Source organism: Alligator sinensis, unplaced genomic scaffold, assembly GCF_000455745.1.
Source record: "Alligator sinensis unplaced genomic scaffold, ASM45574v1 scaffold550_1, whole genome shotgun sequence".
Lineage (NCBI taxonomy): Eukaryota > Metazoa > Chordata > Crocodylia > Alligatoridae > Alligator > Alligator sinensis.
Window position 1 is genome coordinate 1,092,866 of NW_005841980.1, and position 21,889 is coordinate 1,114,754.

At 45.4% G+C, this 21,889-nt stretch overlaps 1 protein-coding gene across 1 annotated transcript in view; it reads right to left on the reverse strand.

Moving 5' to 3' along the window:
• The window catches only part of GALNT10 (polypeptide N-acetylgalactosaminyltransferase 10), a 52,315-nt gene extending 38,427 nt beyond the window's left edge, over positions 1 to 13,888 (reverse strand). The window contains exons 1-4 of the mRNA XM_006021172.3: positions 13,853 to 13,888; positions 13,650 to 13,752; positions 12,611 to 12,749; positions 7,931 to 8,097 (exon numbers count right to left, since the gene is read on the reverse strand). Of these exons, the coding sequence (XP_006021234.2) occupies positions 7,931 to 8,097; positions 12,611 to 12,749; positions 13,650 to 13,743 (400 nt within the window). The 5' untranslated portion in view covers positions 13,744 to 13,752; positions 13,853 to 13,888. The remainder of the gene's footprint in view (positions 1 to 7,930; positions 8,098 to 12,610; positions 12,750 to 13,649; positions 13,753 to 13,852) is intronic.
• Positions 13,889 to 21,889: the final 8,001 nt, after the last annotated feature.

Consider the following 21,889-nt stretch of genomic DNA (forward strand, 5'->3'; position numbering starts at 1 on the left):
TTGCTAATAAAGACAGGCTGACATCCTTTAAGAAAGAATACAATACTGTTAAAAAACAGACTGCTGGCACAAGAAACATTTTTACAAGAGGCAGCACGTTAGCATGATTTATGTCAACTGTGAGTGGATAGCATAGTAAGGGTTAAAAAAAAAAAGAAACTTAAAAGGATTAATTCAACATTTAGTAAGGACAAACTGGCAACAGGCAATTGTGATCCATGTATAATTGCTGCACATTTATAAAGATGTACTAACCGCATGCACTCGAGTGCATCTGAGAGAGAGAGAGAAAAAAAAAGCCTGCCTTGTAAAATGGCTGTGTCTACAGATGAAAAGATAATCCTTTTAGCTAGGTAAATCCTTTGCCATTCCATTTAAAGATTAAAAAGAAATTAAAGCATTAAACCTTTCCCCATTTGAGATATTAAAAACATGGTTTCTCTCAATTAAAGCCCGGCACTTGCGTCTAATGGACTCGGGCTATCTTCGAAACGCACCTGATGTTGCGCAGCTGTCAGGCGGGCTGTAGGTTCGAGGCATGCCGCCTCTGACAGCGCCTACCCACCTCCGACGCCTGGGCTTGCTGGAGAGAAAGCAGACTACCATGTGGCTGTAACTGCCCGAGCCGCCTTGCCCACGCCCGCTTTCCTATTCAGGCAATTCCCTTTGTGCATCTATAAAAGTCGCTGTTAAGGGGATGGGAAGGAAGGAGACTAACAAGCCGAATAAGGACAAAGGACTGGTCGCGAGCGTCTCTGGCCCAACAGGTGACAACCACCCAAGGTAATCGAGCCTTCCCCCGAATGACGTATGGACAAAGCAAGAACGTGGGACGAAGCTGGAAAGGGTTACGAGGCCGCGGTATGCGAAGGCTGTAACGGAGAAAAGAGCCCCTATCCCCGAGGTGACAGGAGCATTTTCAAGATGCTTTTCAAAGTTTTGGGACAAATGTTCAACTAGAACTTGGAGCACCGAGGTCCCCAGTAAACGGCAAGGTCTATAATACTCAACGCAGCTTGCTGTCAAAATAAAACCTGGAAGAAGCGGTGAAGGCAAGGCGACAGGGTGGGGTGGTGGTGGGAATGGGAGTGGGGGAGGCTAGAAGGACAGAGATTCCCATGACTCTCCAGCTGTTTGCAGAGAAAAAAACAAAACAAAAAAACCCTCTTGGAGGTAGATGAGAAAGTTCAAAGGATCCAAAGAAAATGTCAGTTTTAGGCAACGGGGAGGGAAAAATGCTCAGTTCCAGCTTCCAGGAGGTGCAAAGTCAAGGGGTTACCCAAGGAGAGCCCCCACCCAGTCCCAGAGGCAGGACTAAAACCGTAGGTTAGTGCTGTCCCATCCCTTGTTTACCCCAAGCCCTTTTTTGACCATTACCAACATACATGCACACAAAAAAAGGCTAAACAACAATGTTCACTCTCCCCTCACTTGAGCTTTTAGCTCACTTTGAACGCCTGCTCTCAGTTTTATTATGGCATAAAAGGCCCCCCGCCTCACATTTGATCTGTGCATACGAAGGTACAACACCGCTACGAGTCCCAAGCGATGCTCTAATTCTCATTCCTTAACAAGGGGCGATCCCCAAACCTCACATGCTCTGCCAGTTGCACAAAAGCTGCATTAAAAGCGAGCGAGCGCGGGACGTCAGTCATCGGGCAAGTGACTGAGCATCGAAATGCGACTGATGTACGGAGTTTCAATGCCGAACAGAAGCCATTGATTTCTCTTCTATTGAGCTGCGTAGTGAAATAAATAGGATTTATCAGAGGCGCTTGCGAACCCCCTGCGTGGTTTATACATTTCCATTTGCACATGGTGTGTTTTTTTTAAAAAGCCAGCTTGCACAGCAAGACAGCTCTTCAAATGATTTTCAGCAATTACATCACAGCTCTCCAGCAGACAGTAAAGCTTCGTCTTGAATAATTTAAAAGTTTCCAGTGCTATGAAAGGTGAAAAGGGAGAAATACACCATGTTTTGCATTTACGACGGGGCTGCCAAATCCGAGGCTGTTTCATTCCAGACAGAAAAAATTATATGCCGGTAATTACTGTAGCATTTCAGAGACCACAGGCTCCCCTAGATTGTTTTTCTTCTTGATGACTGACTCAACTTCTTCTCTGGGATAAGTGTGGCAATGAGAATTATGGGCAGGCACAAGTGTAGCAGTTAACTCAGTGTCATCTTCCAAGATGTTCCAACTCACTAACTCCAAAGTTTCCCCTTCCCTGAAAACAGCACTCTGCTGGTGTTCAAGTCTCGTCCCTGGCTGGAAGAGTTTTTGCTTGTGAAAGAACACGAACAACACGCACCACCGACGGGACAGAAGAGTGTGACCTCCGGCACGTAACGGTAGCCCGTGGGGTGTTCCCCAGCTGCACGTGCTACAATGCTCCACGGACCAGGGAGGAGCCAGAAGGAGCCAGAGGCTGATGTTCGTCAGACCAGGCTGTGCAACCTCAGCATAGGAGAGGCAGCTTCCCAACTTGGCAGGCATGCGCTTGTTAAGGGCAGCTAATTTGGGAGAAGAAAATCCAGAGCAAATGACCCTGGAGTAACTGCGCTGTGTGTCTGCATGCTGCTGGCAGTGCGAATACCACTCCTATTTCCATTCAGTCCCTTTGTGAACTTACCGCAAGCTCCTGGGGGGTGGAAATGCAATCAAGAGGACAGCTCATGCAACACGGATGGTGTAAGCGCATGGGCACACACAGGAGACAAACTATTTGCTTCACAAAGGACCAAGAGGCACCAGGTGGATCACAGTTTCTGACCTTTTGCCATCAGGACCTGGCTCTGACCAGTGACCTAGAAATAACTAGCTCCCTCGGCCATGATCTAAGCAAAAGCAAAGCCGGCTTGCATGTTAACTCCTCGCCCACCTTCCCCATACAGTAGTATGGACACCTTTACCAGTCAGCAGCATTATGAAGCAATCAAAAGGCAAACAAATTCGACATCTGACAGTCCCCAGGAGACGCATGATGTACATAGGAGGGGGGAGGAAGAAAAAGAGACTCTTGGTTGACTTAGGGCCATTCCGATAACAACAGGCTCACAGGGATGTAATTAGTGCCCCGCAAGCCAGGATATGAAAGAGCTTAATTTAACTCAGATCAGAATTAATGAATCACTGTTGAAATTAAAACATGAAGCCATAAATCCACGTAGAGCTACCTTAGCTAAGCTTTATGATCAGGAATTCTAAAGTCACGATGCACGCTTCAGGCATCTGGATTTTCTGCTCACCCAGAAGGGCTGATGCTATTAGGTTTACGAGAACCTGCAATAATGAAGTGGATGTGTGCGGGGCCTGGGAAATGCATGAGTCCTGTTAAGTCTCTCTACCTGCACACTCAACTGAATACCAAAGTGTCTGCTGAGAGGTGTATGCTGGACAGATTGGGGCCCCATCTTCCAACAACATTTTACCGCTCCTCCATTGCAGCTAACAGAAGCAAATGAACCTACTTTAAATGTCAAACATTCGTGGTTCTTGCTAAATGACTGCAAACATGCCCAAAGAAAGGGTTCTTTTCTGTTCAGGAACAGACATACTAACTTGGTTCATCAGGAAACAGCATGAGGGCTATAATGCTCTGGTTGCCTTACCAGGAACGTGGTTTAAATGCTAGGAACCGGCTGTGTCCAGGTAGGACACGGGCAGGCAATTATTTCGGGCGGAGGGCCACTTACCAAGTTTTGGCAAGCTGTCAAGGGCCACATTTTCCTCTGTGGTGCTAGGCAGGGGCTTCTGGTTGTGGGTGGGGTGGGGCTGGGCAGGCCTTGCTGCTGGGTCCTGCCACTGGCGTCCCCTGGGTCCTACTGCTCCCTGGCTCCTGTCATCTTTGACAGGCAGCCAGGAGCAAATAAATACTAGTTTTCTAAATTTTTAAGGGGCCCTGCGGGACAGACAGAATGGCCTAGCAGGCTGGATCCGGCCCCCGGGCCGTATTTTGCCTGCCCCTGAGGTAGAAGCATCTTTCAAATAACAGCTCCAAGTCACATTTTTCCAATAACAGAGTTGAGAGACTAAACTAATTGTTTTTAACTACTGTTTCATAATCCCGCTTTGGATCATGACAACCTGGTGAAGAAAGTTAGGGCCACAAATTCCACACAACAGGCCAAAGGAGAGGCCCTGTGTCAACAAGAACGGCAACTTAAGAGTGCAGCAAAGCAAGCTGGGCCCTCCCACAATGGTGTAAAACCCTCAGTAGGTATTTAAGCGCACTTTCCAACAGTGACTGTTTAAACAACACGTCTTTTTAGAGAGTATCCTGATCAACCCATGGGTTATTGGCTGATGTGCTTGATCAGAATAGCTTCTGATCGGCTCCGTTATGCTATGGGCATAGGAAAGCAGCAGGGGTGAGAAGCACAGCACACTGTATTTGCAAAAGAAAGAGGTAGTGGAGTGAGAAATTGAACATTTAAAAAATCCTGCTTAGTAAGGCTTTCCCTGCAAGATATTAAAAAAGCCTGATGCAGTCAGAGCAACCTGTTTTGGGTTGAAAAATGTATAGTGCTAAAGGTCACAAAACTGTCTCCCTCCCCAGCAAATTAAGAAATAAATAGCTGCTGACACTTCCATGATTCATTAGTCTGAGAGCTCCATTAGTACACGACAAAGCAGTTGGCTCTCATGGCAGGCTGCAGACCGCAGTATGGCAGCTACCAATTAAACCCAAATTTGTATTTCTTCCATTTCATAACCACTTCTGCCAGCTCATCAGTCGCCTTCCCCATCTCCCTGCTCACCCTGGCACCAGGAACTCCTAAGCGCTCCTTCAGCTGGAAGCTCAACATGGATGAAAACAGATATTTTAAATATCTGGCAGGGAAAATAACTCGTGGCTGCTCTCTCCATGTTTCCATACCAACTATGTTAATCATAAATGGGATCCCTCTTGCTGTAGCATTTTATCCTGAAATATAAAGATTTTCTTATCTATGGAGAAGCTGAGGAGGAAAAAAACAGTGGTACAAAAATAAGTGAGAAATGAAGGCCATCTTTCTTTGCAGATAAACTCACACTAACATAATGGCACAGCTGAGCCAGCAACAGTGAAATGCTCAGGTGAGCGTGGGACAGCCCCGTGCTCAGCAGCGCAGTACAAAATGCTTGGATGGGGGGCTCCATGCCCAGCCAGCTTCACTGCAGCTGTGCAGCTTTTTAAAGGGCTGTTACTAAAAGACAAATCAAGGAGACAGTGTGCAGGTGCTCTCAAGTTCAGAAAACCCAAGTATTGGGCTGCAGAGTGCAGTATGCAGTATTTTATTATACTGCTTACGGGAGTGACCTCTGGACAAAATCCTCTTTAAAAAATCCCTACAAATATGCATGAACCCCTGGCCAGCTCCACATCCACTGTGTGCCTGTTGCTCTTTGCACCTGCTATGTGCCTTTCTTCTGTGGGCTGTGAGCTTTTTGGAACAAGGATCACTCATTAATTATACCGTGTTTTTCACAAGAGAGTCCTGATCACGACAGCATTAAAAGGAGGGCAGCAATTCAGGAGGGATGTGCGCTGGCAGAAGCACACGGGGCTAATGGCTGGCACAGCCACCAGAGTCACTTTTAGTTTTTCCAGACCTGCCTCATTCAAGGCTCTGAGCCATTGCTCCCAACTCTTAGGAGGGCTCAAATTTTAGCAGACTGAATTCGCTCGGATTTAAAACGGATCAATAAGTTGGGGGTTTTGCATACAACCGCTCTCACCCACTGATTTACGTGCTGGCACAGCCGAGCCAGCTGTCATAAGTCTCGAGATGCACGGTCTCCGATTCTCAGCCGTTTTCACATTTGGGCAAGCCTGTAGCGATGTCAGTGCTCAGACTGGGGCTGAGCCCAGTGAAGCGACACAGCCCTTTAAACACTTGAAGGGGAAAGCTTTGTTGGAGAGATGCACAGCGGTTATTTTTCAGCTGTTCACTTTTTGACTGCTCAGTCCCAGGGCCAGTCTTGGATGAATTTTTAATACAGAGGCACACAACTGAATCCAAGCTGCCCATTTCAGGATTTGTTGCTGCTTTTGCCTCCTCAGAAGCATTCTATTTAAAGAGCGAGGAAGGGATTTGGCAGTCATTTCAGGGAGGTTAAGGGAGAATACCAATTGGTGTCAAAGCAGATGAAGCCAGCAAGAAAAGCCACTGCGCAGAACAGAGGAATGAAGTTTCGAAGAGAAACAAAAATGTTCTTCATCCTAGACAGAAGCCATCTTCCTGTGCAAAGATTAACCAGGCAGTAGAAAAATCTAACTGGTGTTTGGTTTGGTTACGACTAATCTGCCTCTAGCGTGCTAGACTGAAAAGCAGCAGAGAGGTCCTACTGAAAGCGCATTTTCTTCCTAGTCTCAAAATGCTTTAAATGTCATCGAAGCCATGTAACTACAGCTTAATGAGCTTGTCAAAGTACCATGTTATGCTCGCAAGCTGCTGGAAGTTGCACTTCAGAAGAATCAGTGTAGCTATTGGGCAACAGGACAGGTCAGTTATGCACCAGCTGGTTTCAGAGGGCATTTTTTACATGAATTTCAGAAGCATAGGAGCCATTTCTCACCTCAGCATTTTTTCTCTTGGAAATCTCTCTCAACTACATCTCCATACACAGAGCCCTGCGTTCCTTGTGCACATCTGTATAGAAGAGCTGTAAGAGAACCTTGAAGCAAATAAGCCAGAGACTTTAGCTTCTTTAAGAATTAAAATAGAGAAAACTGAATAATTAGTAGACCAGTCAGATGAGCCAACAAAGCTGCTCTATCATCTCCAACTATGGACAATGCTGGATGCATCCGTAAGTATAAACTCCGTGAGGTTTTCAACTGTATAATACACTGGAGGGTGAGGGAATTAATTCTTTCCTATGGTAGTCACTTTATGCCATGAAGCATAGAAGCTACTAGCCTCTATTTTATCCCTTCTACTTAAGCTACAGCTTAATTTGTACAGCATAGCGCGGGGTGGCCTAAACAGTTCAGAAAGCATAAGATCTTTTGTAATGAGACTGGCACAACTGCAAATTAAGCTCCAGAGTTGCAACCACAAGGCTCACTGTATTTTCTGGTGATGTGCCACATATGCACTTGCTTAACTTACGGTGGCTATGCGTCCCAAAGGTGTCAAATCTGCCTCTCCGTACTTCAATTAGGGGCAAAAGCAGGAAACAATTTTACGGGTCTGTAGAAATGAAGATGGGAAGAAAGCAACTGTTCACCCTAGGATTGCACTGTGAAATTCTTGCTGAGCAGTTTGCCGAGACAAGACACTTGCATGCCATAGGCAAGTGGGAGGTCAGTCCCAACCTACGGGCTACACTTAACCAACCCTAGCAAATGTTCTCAGACAGTGCAATCTCCATTCCTTGAGGTTTTGTGCACTTGGAAGAGGAGTAAGGGTAAGGAAGAAATGGAGGCAAGTGTGGAGGATACAAAGCCAAGACATGCGTGTTGTGGATTTTCCAAATGCTTCTACAGAGGTTAACACACAAAGACTGATCCTGGCAAATGGGCTTCAAAAATTCACACCAAAACCGCAAATCCCTTGTACAGGGGAAGAAAAAACTCAAAATGCAAACAGGGAATCAATGTTTAAGGAACTGCATGTGAAGTGCGTAGGAGCAGATCTTCCATCATACATGCCAACACGCGCTGAAAAAAAAAAAATGTGCATGCATCTTATTCTGCGTAGCAATGAACCAAGCTTGTATGCAGCACCGTGAAGCACTTCTGATGCCATCAACAACTAAAGCCATGCAGAAGCAAAAGGAAATGCAACTTTTGCCTTGGTTTAAGACTCAATGCCACCAGCAAATATCACAGGGGACACTGAAAACCTAACACTTGGTCCACAGCAAATATCAACACTGCTTCCCTACAATATACTTCTATGAATTTTGTCAGGTAGGTGTAAGGGGAGATAGTACTGTACCTCTGTCACTAAAATCATCCACCAGCACAATCTCCGCAATCAGCTCAGGCGGGGAGCGATTTAGGACACTATGCACTGTCCGGAGAAGAGATGACCATCCTTCATTGTGGAACGGGATTATCACGCTAGTGTTTGGGAGCTTCTCCAGATACAGCTTGTTCTTGCAGCTAGACATGGATTAAAAAAGGTATCAATGAGCTAAACAAAAAAAATTCACCAGAACCGCAACAGCAATTACTGGGATAAATCCTCAACACCCGATTATAGCTAGGATATTTACCCATAAAGCACCACTCTCATCAGTCAGTGGTGAATTTTCTATAGTAACAGACTAAAAGTACCCATTCCATAAAATTAAGTGGCATTAACCTGAGAAAATGTAAGGTGCAAAGATAGCTCATCACTGGCCAAAAGTGCTTTTAAAAGGTAACTTCTTTTATAGCTCAAGACACAAAAGTCTCTTGCCTACTTTCTGGTTCCTCTGCTTTAAGTTTTAAAGAGCAACTTCTCTAAAAGAATCATTTCAAAGGCTGAGAAGCTCAGTGCTGCCCAAATTTAAAGGGCCTGCATTTCAGAGGCTTAATACCATGTTATAATTTTGCTTTTAATGTTCACCTAGCTGAAACTTGGCCATTTCAAGCTGGATGGAGACTTTCCTGAGCAGCTGCTTTCCAAAGGTAGAGCAATACACACACACACACACACACACACACACTATACACACACACACACACACACACACACATGTATACACACACACACACACATATGTATACACACACACTATATACATACACACACACACACATATGTATACACACACACACACTATCCCAAATTAAATATGAATATAAATATATATAGATACAGATCTATATCTATATATCCAACTTGGGGTAGTGTTCTGTAGGAATGCATTCCTATAAACAGCCACAGGGACCAGTTTTTGCCATTCAAAAGGATACCTATGATTAAACTAAAGGTGACAAATACCTCCAGGGTAGTGTGAAAACCTGGCTAAACACAAACCCTTGTGAAAGCAACCCATGCGTTCCCTCTAGTCACCCAACCACAGCACCTATTACCCAACCTTTTTCCATCTGCAAACATATTCCAAAAAGCTGGATTTGCTACCAAGGGCTGTCGGGGCCCGCTCAACCAGCTGTTTCCTCCTGATCAGAAAGGTCTGTTTCAGTTTTCCTCTTCCTTGTGTTTAAATGATCAGACTGGCTTGCAAAGAGGAGCAGGGTTCTCTGCTGCTCTCGGTTTTCAGCTGGGGCTTGAGGGATTGGGCATCAAGTCTACCTGCTCCTCTTACTAGAAGCAACGTGGCATTGCTAATACCTGGAGAGACAAGACAGGCTCTCAGGTTGTTAGGGTCTTGTCTGTAGGCCGCCTGCGCTAAGCTGCACAGCAACCTAATCGAACTTGCAGCATGAAGGGCCGATGGGCTCTGACAGGCTCAGGGGAAAGCCGTGAATTTTTACCACCAACGGATAGACAAGCAACAAAATAATTGCATCTCTTTCTCTTGCAGCTTGGAGCCTCTGGGTGGGAGGAGGAGGTGCCACTTTGAAGAGTGCTTCTGAGGCCAGCGTCAACACATTTGTCATTACAGCCATCATTAAGCAGGCTAGCTGGCAGCAGTGCAGAGTACAGGGAGGGAGTGCTCAGCATCATTCCTCACAAACACAGACAGAGCAATGAACGCTCAAAAATTGATGGTGTACCTGAGTAATGCTTGAATCGCCTCTTGGGGACTCGCATGTGGCTTTGTAGATAGCGACAGCAACATAACTGAAACCTTTGGGGAATGAATTCCATTCATTCATCTCTGTTGTATTAATATATTCGTATCTATGGTCTTAACACAATCGCTCTGCTGTCGATGACAAGCGATGACTATAAAGCATAGGTCAGAAGGTTTCGTCTTTATAACAGCTCGTGAAACTCTCGGTTGGTCTGCGTGCCAACTCGCATGAGATAAACGATTTGCTGCATAATTGTAGAAGATTCAAGGATTGCAACTTTGTGAGCGACAATAAATTCCCCAGCATTAGAAAAACCTGTCCCTTCACTCTTTGCTAAGCGTTCATAGTTTGGGTACAAGCAAAGCCTGCACATCAGTCATCCTCCTGGAATAGTCTTTGCTTTGTAAGAGACATTTCTCTACTGACGCTGCAGACAGGGAAGACTACAGATGGTCGATTTGGGGGAGGGTGGGAAAAATTGGCTCAACTTCATTAAGATCTCTCACATCCTCCAACTACACTTCAACTCTGTACAAAAATACTGTTTGCTACTGGCAGTAGCAATAGGGAAAAAAAAGGCATATTTTAATTCTGTGCACAAGAGCAGTAGCGGTGCATTTTTGCTGAAACGAAGGATTGGTCACCCAACTGCTGACAGTCGAAGTTTCCTTCAGCAGGGATCAGAAGTCTTATATTGTGATGAATGGAAGCATTTCCAGTTAACTCAGACACTGCTTCTGTCTGAAGTTTGCAAAGCTGCCCTGAATTGGTCTGCATATGGAAGATTAAGTATTTATAAAATGCTGCACAGATTTGCGGCACTGTCCCCTTTTCGGTGCTACTTCCAGCTTGATTTTTCAATTATTAACCTGTTACTTTAGCTCTGTTTTAACCCTGCTCAATGGATCAGATATATCGTCCTGTCACTACAGGCTTCCGTGCAGTAAATACTGCAAAGCACAAAATGTTAGTTGAAAAAGATGATGAAGATTGCTAAGTGAAACACTAGACTTTGGAGGGAACAGAATCAGGGACGCTTGCACCAGCTTCATTCTCCCCCCATCCCTTCCAAGTTGTTCTTGCAGTATATAGCACTGACTACTTACATGATTACTAAATATTTTCTCCCTAAGGGATCCCTGTCTTATTCAGTGCACGGGATGGATCTGCTTCTAGGATGACATTTTTGTCCTTCGGGTCCTTCCCTCCCTTATTACCCGAGGAGGATATAAGTAGCAAGTAAGACGGGACTGAAGAAAGAGACGGGATTGTTTCATGGTGAAGATAACTGAATGCCCTACCCTGGCATCACTTGTGACAGCTTAAACAGCTGGAGACCAAGACACTTCACTTACTAATTTCAACTGGGGATTGGAGTTGGAGCTTCCACATCTTAAACAGAGAAAGGAAAGGAAATAGTAGTGAGGAGTCAGCATCAGCCCCTTACGCGCCATTAGGGATGAGCCTATATATTGAATCGTCAGGTGAAGGGAGATTGGCATCGTCTAACACTGAGAAAGTCTCCGAGCCCCAAACAATCCCAAATAAATAGGAGCTGAGCAGAGTCCAAGTTCGCTGAAGCTCACTCAGGGGTTTTTCAAAGTAGATCGACCAGACCAGATCTCCTAACATGCTCCATTTGATCCCTTTCCTTTCAAATACTTGAGCTGCACTCCCAAAATGATGGGTTATGGGGGATTGGATTAACACATTTCTTTTTACACTTATAATTTGAGGAAGGCATCTGCACAGGCTGCTCATTTTTGCTCTGATTGGTGCCTGAAAAAGCCTAAGATTTAGTGAGATAAAATTGAGAAAGAAAAAAAAAAATTTTAAAAACCTCAAGTCTAATTTGCTTTCAAGTATAGATGTCTTAGATGAAATTACTGCCATCAGGATGAGAAAAAAAACAACCCCAAGCCACTTTTCATAGATGAAATTTGCATTCGGTATCTAAAGGTAGCTTCAGATGATTAAGAACCACATGCACTCTACAATTAAAAAGCACTGCAGGGTTTTGAGTAGAAAAGGTTTAAATCCTCACTCCAGACTTATTCCAATTGCCAAGGAGAATCTCCTTTAAGTTCAAAGTCAAATATGACTCATGAAAAGGAAAAGACGTCCTAACATGTGGAGTTCAAATCCAAACAGTTCAGCTGGAACCAGTTCTGATGGCCAGCTTTACAATCTCTGAAAAAGGTCATTATAAAACCATTGGCACTTCTGACCAAATTCCCTTTAAACATAGTTCATGACATCGCTCACATCTTGTTGACACGTTCCAAAAAATTAGTGTCCTCTCCTAGATAAATGCATCTAGGCTGGGAAACTCGAATCATGGTACAACTACACAGGGGATTAATGGTTTATAAAATTGCAGCTCACCTCCAACTGGTCACTTGGGCAAAACTAGATCAGGTAATCAGTGATAGAGTCATTATTCGACTGCTCTTCAGGGTCATTTGTCAAGTGAGCCAGGCATTTAAACACACTTTCCACTGGACAGTGGAAAAATGAAGTTATCCTGTGTAACTGCTGCAGTTGCTAGCCATTTCAGTAGACTCAAAAATTAAACTGGCACCAAAAAAGACCTCAAGGTTAAGAGAGAAGGGCAGGACACTTCCAGGTCAGGGTTGAGATGTACTGGCAAGTGGCTGGGAAAGCTACTACTACTGCTCACGGAGCATTTGCTCTGCATATAAATGTAGGTTTTCTGGGGTCAATCCGCACTGTCCAGGTGCACCCACAAGCAAGCGTGCTTATTCTTTTTTTGCCTCAATTAGCATGCCCAGCACTGTATAACAGGATAGCAGGCAGCAGGACTGCGGTTCTGAAAGGCTCACACACAGGAAAGTCCAAAATAAGAAAGGGAGAATAAATTCCCACAGGAACACAACTCTCACTCATGCAGGTGCAGAGCAGTACTCACTTGGGGTGTCTGATGTCTGGAAGAGAGCGATTAAGGGAAATTCTATCGCTGACAAAGATATTGAAGCCATTTTCCCTGTACGCTTGGTCTACTCGCTCTGCGTCCATCATTGGGTATGGTTTACCTTGCTCTCCATTTCCTGTGGATGGATACAAAGCAAACATGCATCATTACCGTTAATTAGTATTTAAACAGGCCAAAGCCAGAGCCATAAATCAAATGGAAAGCAGTCATCTCCTGTTGTTTGAGAACACTTCCAACACCACTGCTTGTTAACTCCGATTGTGAGCTCTGAAACGTGCTTAGCGCTAAGCTGAGTGCATCAATTTACCTTTTTTTTTTTAAAAAACAGTAGCATGTTTTGCTATAAACCACTCGGCCGTGAGAATAGGAAGCATTAGGCTCTTCATTCTGACACCAGAATTAAAGGGACACTCAAGACCAATGGGAACAAAATCGGATCTGCAACGTTTCTTCAGGTTCACAGGTGCGAGTGCATGCATACGGTATAAATATTCCTCATCTTTGCCTCGTTCTTCAGCGCAGCACAGAGGCTGACATTCAACAGCAACCTTGACAAAGCTCTTATGACGAGAACAATAGAGTCTGTGCAAATACATGGAAATGTATAGATCGCATCCCTCCCCACTGGAGCCCTTTTGTTAAGAGAAGTTAAGCATTTGGATTTAACTCTCAAACTATGCAAACAGCAGATTCTATAAGGACTTGTGTTCCTAGGATTCGTCCCCCACTTCCTACTCCTTTCCTGGGTCTACCATACCGGTCCGGTTCAGAAAGATGCCTGTTTCTTCTCTCTCTCTCTTTTAAAATATCACTCGCCTCAGAGCACCACCACAGGCTGCCCAAATTGCTTCATTATTCATTACCACTTCTGAACTAGCAAGAGCGATGTGGAAAAAGTATCCCGAACCTCTCCCTGGTCATGGCATTGAGCACGTCGTTCCATCTTCCCCTGGCTGAAGAAGGACCTGTGCTATTTTATGAACCGTTGTCAATAAACGGGTACGGTCTTACACACCTGTGCGCTCCAAGTCCCTCCTTATAGCTTCTTTATCATGCCAGTCCTTTTTCCTTTGTCCATCACCAAAGTACAGGTCCTTCCTTTGCCTCATGTGCGAGCCCTTTGAAAAAACACAAAAGATGAGATGCATTAAGCATTTGCAATCCCTTTTCAACACCCGTACAGTGAAGAGCCACGCTTGCTCCTCGAGGCTGGCAAACCTGGCGGAAAAGATAGCTTTCATTTGCAGTTTTTGAGAAGCGAGGCTGTCCGGCATATTCTGCTTTCCCCCAAACCACTCTTCTATTCCTCGCTGCAAAGAGGCCGATTTTGGTATGTACCATCATGGCTACAGGACCCACAGCTTTAATCTGTGGGTTCATTAAAAACTAATTTTCACTTTTAAAATATCTAATAAGCCTTATTTCCTATTTAATTAGCAACAGAGCTTCTTAATGGGTGACCTATTTCAGGATCATTATTAATAAGCATACTGTCATAACTGAATAAAATCAGAACAAGAGAGATGAATAAGATTAAGGCAACCGTCCATTAAGTCTCTCTCTGCTCCTCTTAATAGCAAGCTTTTACATGTGGCATGACCCTGTTTTGAACCCCGGCACAGCTGCTGCTTTTCATGATAGCTTTTGAATTTCAGGAGCAGACTTCAAGCGCGTCAGGTATATGGGTGTGCAAGAGAAAGATCAGATGAATAAAGAGGTAGGGTGAACTCAGGTTCAAAGAGGCAGAAATTGTAACATTCGGGGACTAAACTTTAATGAATCTCATCCCAGAAAGTTTCCTCCTGAATTTGGGGAGAATAAGAATACGTATAGTTAGGAAAAATAGATACAGATCTAGTTTTTGCCAAAGAGGTTCACATGATGTGGTAATACACCACCATGTATTAAAGATGTATTGCTTGTTGCAACCACATCATGTGTTTAAAAACAAAGAAATTATTAACACTGCTGTGGGTTTGATTTTTTTTAAACCTTCCTGTCCTAACCAGTGAATACTTTTACAAATTTCTGGAAAAAGATAAGAGGTGCTATTTCCTTGCAGGCTGGGAGAAACTGCAAAGGCTAGAGAGCAGCACGCGGATATGTGCATGCATTAAAAGAGGCCTACATTATTTCATTTGTACCTTTTAACATAAAAATGTCTGTCAGTGCAACAAAGGAAAGCGATGGAGCTCGCAGCCTGGGGAGAAGCATCAGAAAGATGCTTCGGATTTCAATTCTTGCAGGAACCATTTAGCAAACTTACTTGCGAAAGCCTCAAATCATAAGGCCAGACTTACGTTCTGCATACCGCCGCTTTCCCAAGAGCGCAGAGACCCTCTCAGACAATCCTATTACTCCAAGGACAAAACACACCAACGCGGCACTAATATTTTGGTCCATCTTGTAGGCTTTGGTCTTGCGTGCACAAAAAGGATAGCGGGGTTTGAGCGCTGAAGGAATTTCACCTGCTTAACGATTGGCAGAGGATAAAAGAAGTCGTCCCAGCATGGCTGGAGCTAGTGCTTTGGATGTCAGCGGGTCTTATTCAGTCATATGCAAGCAGCTTCATTACTTCTCTACATAGCGGCTGAATAATGCAGCGTTCTGTTGGCTCACGCCAGCCAAAAAAAGTCCTTGGCTCAGCATCTTGCCTGCCCTGATAGCAAGCCCCGCCCGCAAGAGGCTCTTCTGCTCCAACAGATAACTTACTTACCAACTCAGCAATTTTATGCCTCAGTTTGGTTGTGAAAAATCCATGCCCTCATGACACTCGGTTCATCCTTTCCTACCCCAATAAATCCTCGCAAGGACAATGGTCACCGAGGCTTCGGGCTCGTATCGAACAACCGATCAGGGACAGGAAGCCTAACCAGAGACGCGGGCCACTTGACCACATGGCAATCCACCCATCTGACAGGTTTAGGAACCCTGGACGCCACGTGCTGTGGAAGAAACCCCATGAAACTAAACTATTTCATCTCATTAAGAGTGATGCTTTCAATGCTACAGAACAGGAATGGGTCCATGACACTGGTCTGAGCTGTTGCTATAATATCCTCGAAATGTAAAACTTGCTGGGCTTTTGGTTGTAGTCATGTTAGTCGAAGGATGCAGGCAAGGTTCTTTGGGAAGATGTGATATCTTTTATTACACCAACTGCATAGTTGGGGGGAAAAAAAACCCACTCAGCTGGTCTAATAAAAGATATCACGTCTACCCAAAGAACCTTGCCTGCAAATTTAACGCTTAGCATTTCTAGGCCCTGCCTTCGCCCTGCTCTGGTCCTCCCCTTGCAAGCCAACACCACGCATCCCCCGCTAGCAGCTGAAGCCACGTCCTAAAATGTCTAGATGTCTTATCGAGACACTCTGAGTCTCAATGATGTTAACAGGTAGCACGCGTGGAAGGACTTTAAGAAGGTTTCCGAGGCTGCGGCAAGGCTTGCGCAGCACACGCACGATACCAGCAAGAAGCAGACACCACGGGAAGTTTCCCCCCCCCGCAACATGGGCAGCTTTGAATGCAGCAGAACCCCAAGGACCAGCCGCCCTAGGAAAGTGCGAGCAAAATTAGTCCCTTCACCGCGACCGATCGCTGGCCAAACTTGGTACATGAGAGCACGTGGCAATCTGGAAGATCCACGAGCAACAGCCGGAAGCAAGACACAGTCCGTTCAGACCTATTTCAAGAAGATCAATGCCTTGGTGGGGGCAGGAAGTCAAATGCAGAATTCATCTTTCAGAGGCGGCATGTGATGCTTCCTTCCAGCTCGGCCGCCTCAAGACGATGACAGAATATGCTGGACAACGGTGGCTCGGGCATTTAAGCAACAGTTCGGCCTTTCTAATAGACTTAGCAAGTAAAATCTACATTTTGCGTGAACTAATCCCACTCAGCAGTGGCAGAGGCCAAGGGAGGATGAAGAAAACAACTCTCATGGCATGAAGAAGCTGCAGAGGCAGCTCCAGTTATTTTTGGCTCCAAAATCTGAACGAGTTTGTGGCACAAACAACCAGGCTCTGTCCTGCCACGATGAAGAAATGCATGCATCTCATCTGCCGTATTTGTAATTATTCCCAGTCTTTCAGAGAGCGTGCCACCACTACCTATTATGACTCAATCTGCCCAAGGCAAAATAAGGTCGTTTCCTCACTTGCAAAACCCAGGTCTGCTGCAAGACTGCTGCGTTTTTCTGCTTTCTGTTGAACAATGCTGGCTTTGCTCGCTAGCTTTTACATTACCGGTACATACCCAGGCCAATCCAAGTCCTGGAGCCAGAGGAAAAGCAGGGGCAACATTGGACCCCTGCGCAGTGCTATGTTGGCTAGCACTATGGAAGAAAGAGACTTGGGGGTCATCATTGACCACGAGATGAACATGAGCCTGCAATGCGATGCGGCGGCTAGTAAAGCGACCAAAACGCTGGCTTTCATCCATAGATGCTTCTCAAGCAAATCCCGGGACGTCATTCTCCCCCTGTACTCGGCCTTAGTGAGGCCGCAGCTGGAGTACTGTGTCCAGTTTTGGGCTCCACAATTCAAAAAGGATGTGGAGAAGCTTGAGAGAGTCCAGAGAAGAGCCACGCGCATGATCAGAGGTCAGGGAAGCAGACCCTACGATGACAGGCTGAGAGCCCTGGGGCTCTTTAGCCTGGAAAAGCGCCGGCTCAGGGGTGATCTGATGGCCACCTACAAGTTTATCAGGGGTGACCACCAGCATCTGGGGGAACGTTTGTTCACCAGAGCGCCCCAAGGGATGACGAGGTTGAACGGTTATAAACTACTGGAAGATCGTTTCAGGCTGGACATAAGGAAGAACTTCTTTACTGTCCGAGCCCCCAAGGTCTGGAACAGCCTGCCACCGGAGGTGGTTCAAGCGCCTTCATTGAACACCTTCAAGATGAAACTGGATGCTTATCTTGCTGGGATCCTATGACCCCAGCTGACTTCCTGCCCTTTGGGCGGGGGGCTGGACTCGATGATCTTCCAAGGTCCCTTCCAGCCCTGATGTCTATGAAATCTATGAAAGCTGGGGGCAAACAGGACAGCGTCCTTGCCAGGAGAGTTGTGCATAGAGCTGCAGACGCTTGCAAAACGACTCCACCGGACACTTGAGCAACTTGCCAAAAAGAAGCCACAAATCAAGACTGGCCTTCTGAGCTCCTGCGGCCAACCGAAGCACCGTTTGCTGGGCTCCTCCATCCATTCTGCCGCTCGTGGCGAGTCGGCGCTCGTTAGGGAAGCACCTCTAGAAATTTCCCGTAATCTTGCACTTGTCTTCTAATTCTCATTCTGCAAAATGAGTCAAGGGCTGGATGCCAGGAGCCTGGCATAGTGCTGCCTGTGCCTAGCACAATGCTGAGCGTGCAGCAGCCTGAGCAGGTGTATGGGCTCCCGATGGGATGCCTGGTGGGCGCTGGGTGTGTCTATACCATTTCCAGGTGTCCCTGAAACCACCCCTCTCCCCGCAGCCCACTGAGCCCTGTTGCATGCCGACTCCTGGAAAATGAGGCGATGTACCTGCCTTTGAGTGACCTTCAACACAAGCCCATAAGCACTCCTTGGAGCGCAGCGAGCATTGCAAGCACTGTGCTCGAGTCAGGATGAACCTTGCGCTCTCCTTCACTTCTTGAATGGTTTCTGCACGGTGGCAGAGCTCTGGCAGCATTTGGTGGTGATGCTCAGGCTGCCCTGAGAGCGTCTACTGGACTAAACCCCCCAGGGTCTCTCTCCTCCTTCCCCTGCAACTGATGCCCGTTGTCTTCCCTTGGGCCTCGCTGCCTTGAGAGAAACGTGAGCGTGCGGAAAGAAAAGAGAACGCATTACATGGAAGAAGGGCAAATGTTAGCATGTTCTGGATAAACTCACTCTTTTATGAAAGCGAACGTTAAGTCTTGCAGAACAGGCTGATTGCACAAGATGGACACATCAGCATTATCCTGCATTTCTGGCCCTCTTTGATCTCGAGCAGTTATGCATACATTATTCTAGTCCGTTCCAGCCAGGAATGCTCCATTAAATTTCACTCAGTTCAGATAAATGTTATGAAATATTTGCTTTAATTGCACCACTTAAGACAAATGTTTTCCAACATTCAAAAGGGGTTTTGGAGGTTGCTATTAAACTGCTATTTAAAAACCTACCTGAGTCACTGACACAAATGTCAACAAGAATAGCTGCTGAATGTTAGTCCTAGGAGAACGATTCCTCCTCTACTAGCTCGAGAAATCAGACTCAGATAGCCTGCCTGTTTCAGTGAAACGTCCCAGCTTCCTCGACATAACGTCGTCCCAGTTCACGTTGTTTCACTGTTATGTTGCGGCTCTATTAGAGAACATGCTCGTTTAAAGTCGTGCAAGATTCGGTTTTAACGTTGTTTGGCCGCCGCCTGCTCGTAGCCAACTACTGCAACGTAACCGGACTCGCTTAACATCGCTTCGCTTAAAGTCACGTTTTTCGAGAACGTAACTACGACGTTAAGTGAGGAGTAACTATTCATAGCCTGAAAATATATTAGGCTTGTGATACCAACTGCAGAAGACCGCTCAAGTCAGGCTTACAGGTCACACGGGCACTTTTGTGGTGTACCGCACTGCTTTGTGAACTTTGAGATTCAAAGGGATTTAAAATATAGCATTTTAACCTTTGAGCCCGAGGAAGGTAGCGTGAGCCCGAAAGCTTGCAGAAAAAGATTTTTTTTTTTTTTTTTGGTGATTTCTTAGTTGGCCTAAAAGGTATCATCTCTGAACCAGGAGTCTAGAGTTTCTGCCTAAAAGGTATCATCTCTGAACCAAGAGGTCTAGAGTTTTGCATTTCATATTTCAAATATATAATATGCTGGGCATATTTAAAATATATGCGTACTTAGCTATACAAGGGTGGGATGCAACCTTGAGAACGCCACGATTATGAGACGTCGCTCACGCCAGCATGGCAGGAGAGCACAGATTTGAAGCCACGGACCAAAAAGTGCCTGGGATTATTACAAATACATACACCATCCTTTTCATCTGGCTATGGGGACCACTGGTGACATGGATGGTATTTTGTTACTTGAGAGCCGAAAACCTCAACACGATGCAACTAAAGACCAGACTGCAACTTTTAACAGCACCCTTCAAGGAGGCTGCACGGGATTTATTTTCATTATGTAAATTAAATAATTGGATGACACCCCTTCAGAGGAAATTCTGGACCGTCGCATCTAAACACGCTGTTACACCGGACAAATCTCTGGGACCAAGTTGAGCTTTAACTTAAAAAAAAATAAATGCCTCTGGGGGTATAAACCTCTTTCTTAAATGTGACTTTAAAGTTCCCCGGTTCAAATGCAGGTCGTGCACTTTCCCACCACATCACCGGACATGGCTCGTTTTCACCCAACAGAATAAGAACAACGATGTCCTTTTTTTTTTTTTTTTTTTTGGTCTCGTTTTTAAATCAAAACTTTTCACTTTACCTAAGCACAAAAGTCTGCTTGCTGACGACTGCAACTACAGAATGGAGAAGCGTTTCCAGACAGAGTGGGGTTTGTCCTGAAAAAACAATGTCTGGGCATAGGTACAACGATGCACGGAGAAATGTAAAGCTGTGCAAACGTGAAAGCAAACGGGGACCGTTACGATCGAGTCGAGCCTCGGATACACCCAGGCTGTGGAATTCCACTTAGTAAATCCTGCAAGCCAGCCCATGCCTTCTGCTTGAGCTCAGGCATATTTTCCTTGCCTTGAAAACTTCAAGTTGTTTACCACTAAGAAGTGATTATTTCTCTAGCGATGTCTTAAACTAATCTCCTTCCCCTGCTTCCATAATTCATTTTTACTGAAAATGAATTAAAGTCGAAAGGCATATTAAGCGATACATTGAAAATGGATTTAGACAGATTGCTGTAAATAGCCTCTTCTGTTGTCTACCGCGCTTTTACTTAACATTCTCCGCCAAAGGAATCGATTAGCATTCAAAACGGCCAAACGCATGCAAAAATGGAATTTTAATCTTTTGTTTAATCACTATTTAGTGTGCCTGGCTCCAGCCCGAATAAAAGAAGAGCGGATGGAGATGTAAGCCAACTGTTTTCTGTACAAGGGGGGGAAGAAAAAAAAAAAAAAGATTTGTTGAAGTACATACTCTAATTACAACACCGCATGGTTTTCAAAACCTGTTTAAACATTTGTTTGGGCCCAAATCCGGTCGAGTCAACCGAGAGAGCAGCGGTGTGCGGGAGGTTCTGTTTTAGCGTGCATCTCGTGCACAACCGCGTTTTCCGGCCAAATTGTATTCGAAGTCTTGGGACCACACAGAAGGTGCTAATTATTCGGCTTTTTCCAGAACAACCAGGAAGGGGTGGAATAGTTCCCTCCGCTTTTGCAAAAAAAGAAAAGTTGAGTCTTGACATGCAGCCCCAGCGATATGCTTACATTTTAAGTAGATTAGTAGGTTATAACCATGAGTTACAAAGCACAGGAAAGCTTTAGTTAAGAAGGCCTAAGTAAAGGTTGAGCTCTTGAACCAATCTTGTCTACTATTTTAAACCTTTAAAAAAAAAAAAAAATAGCTACGGCAGGTTGGATTCTCTCTTCAGCTGTAGACAAACACTCAATCCTGAAGGGTGGGAAGGAAGGGTGCTTTCTCTCTCAGAGAGTTACAGTCTGAACTCTCTGGGGGGGAAGAGGGAGGGAAGTAGTCAAGAAAGGGGTACTACCTTAGGGCTTGCTCAGGAAGCTTGCATCAGACCAGTCTGCTCACCGTACATGCAATGCAACTGCTGAAGCAAAGTGCTCCCAACCCTGCTTGGTTATGCTGGCTTCAGGTAGTTTTCTTGGTCAACTGTTGCAGCCATGCAATTCAGCATTTCTTCGAGAAAAGCACTTCAAATTTGGGGCAGTTATTCCTCGGTGCGGTGGTCCGACGGTGAAGCTCAATGCTCCAACGGTTCTCACGCTGCATCAAGAGATGCAACCTAAAGGAAGTCTGGAACCTAGTCCAGCAAACTCCCACATTAATGTGCTTGGCCAAAGCCATGTTGGGACAGCTGTCGGCACCAGGGAAGACATGGAATGAGGCTATGACCCTATGAATGAGACCAATGCACACAGACTTTGCAGCTGAATAGGTTTGGATACTCCAGCAAAATGGAAGGAGGGGCAAGAAAAATAAAACAAGCATTTATTTCTGCAGTGCCTTTATTTGGAGAAGCTTTACCTATCCGGATGCTGTTTCTGAGCTCAGTTTCCTAAGCCGCAACTGGTGGGAC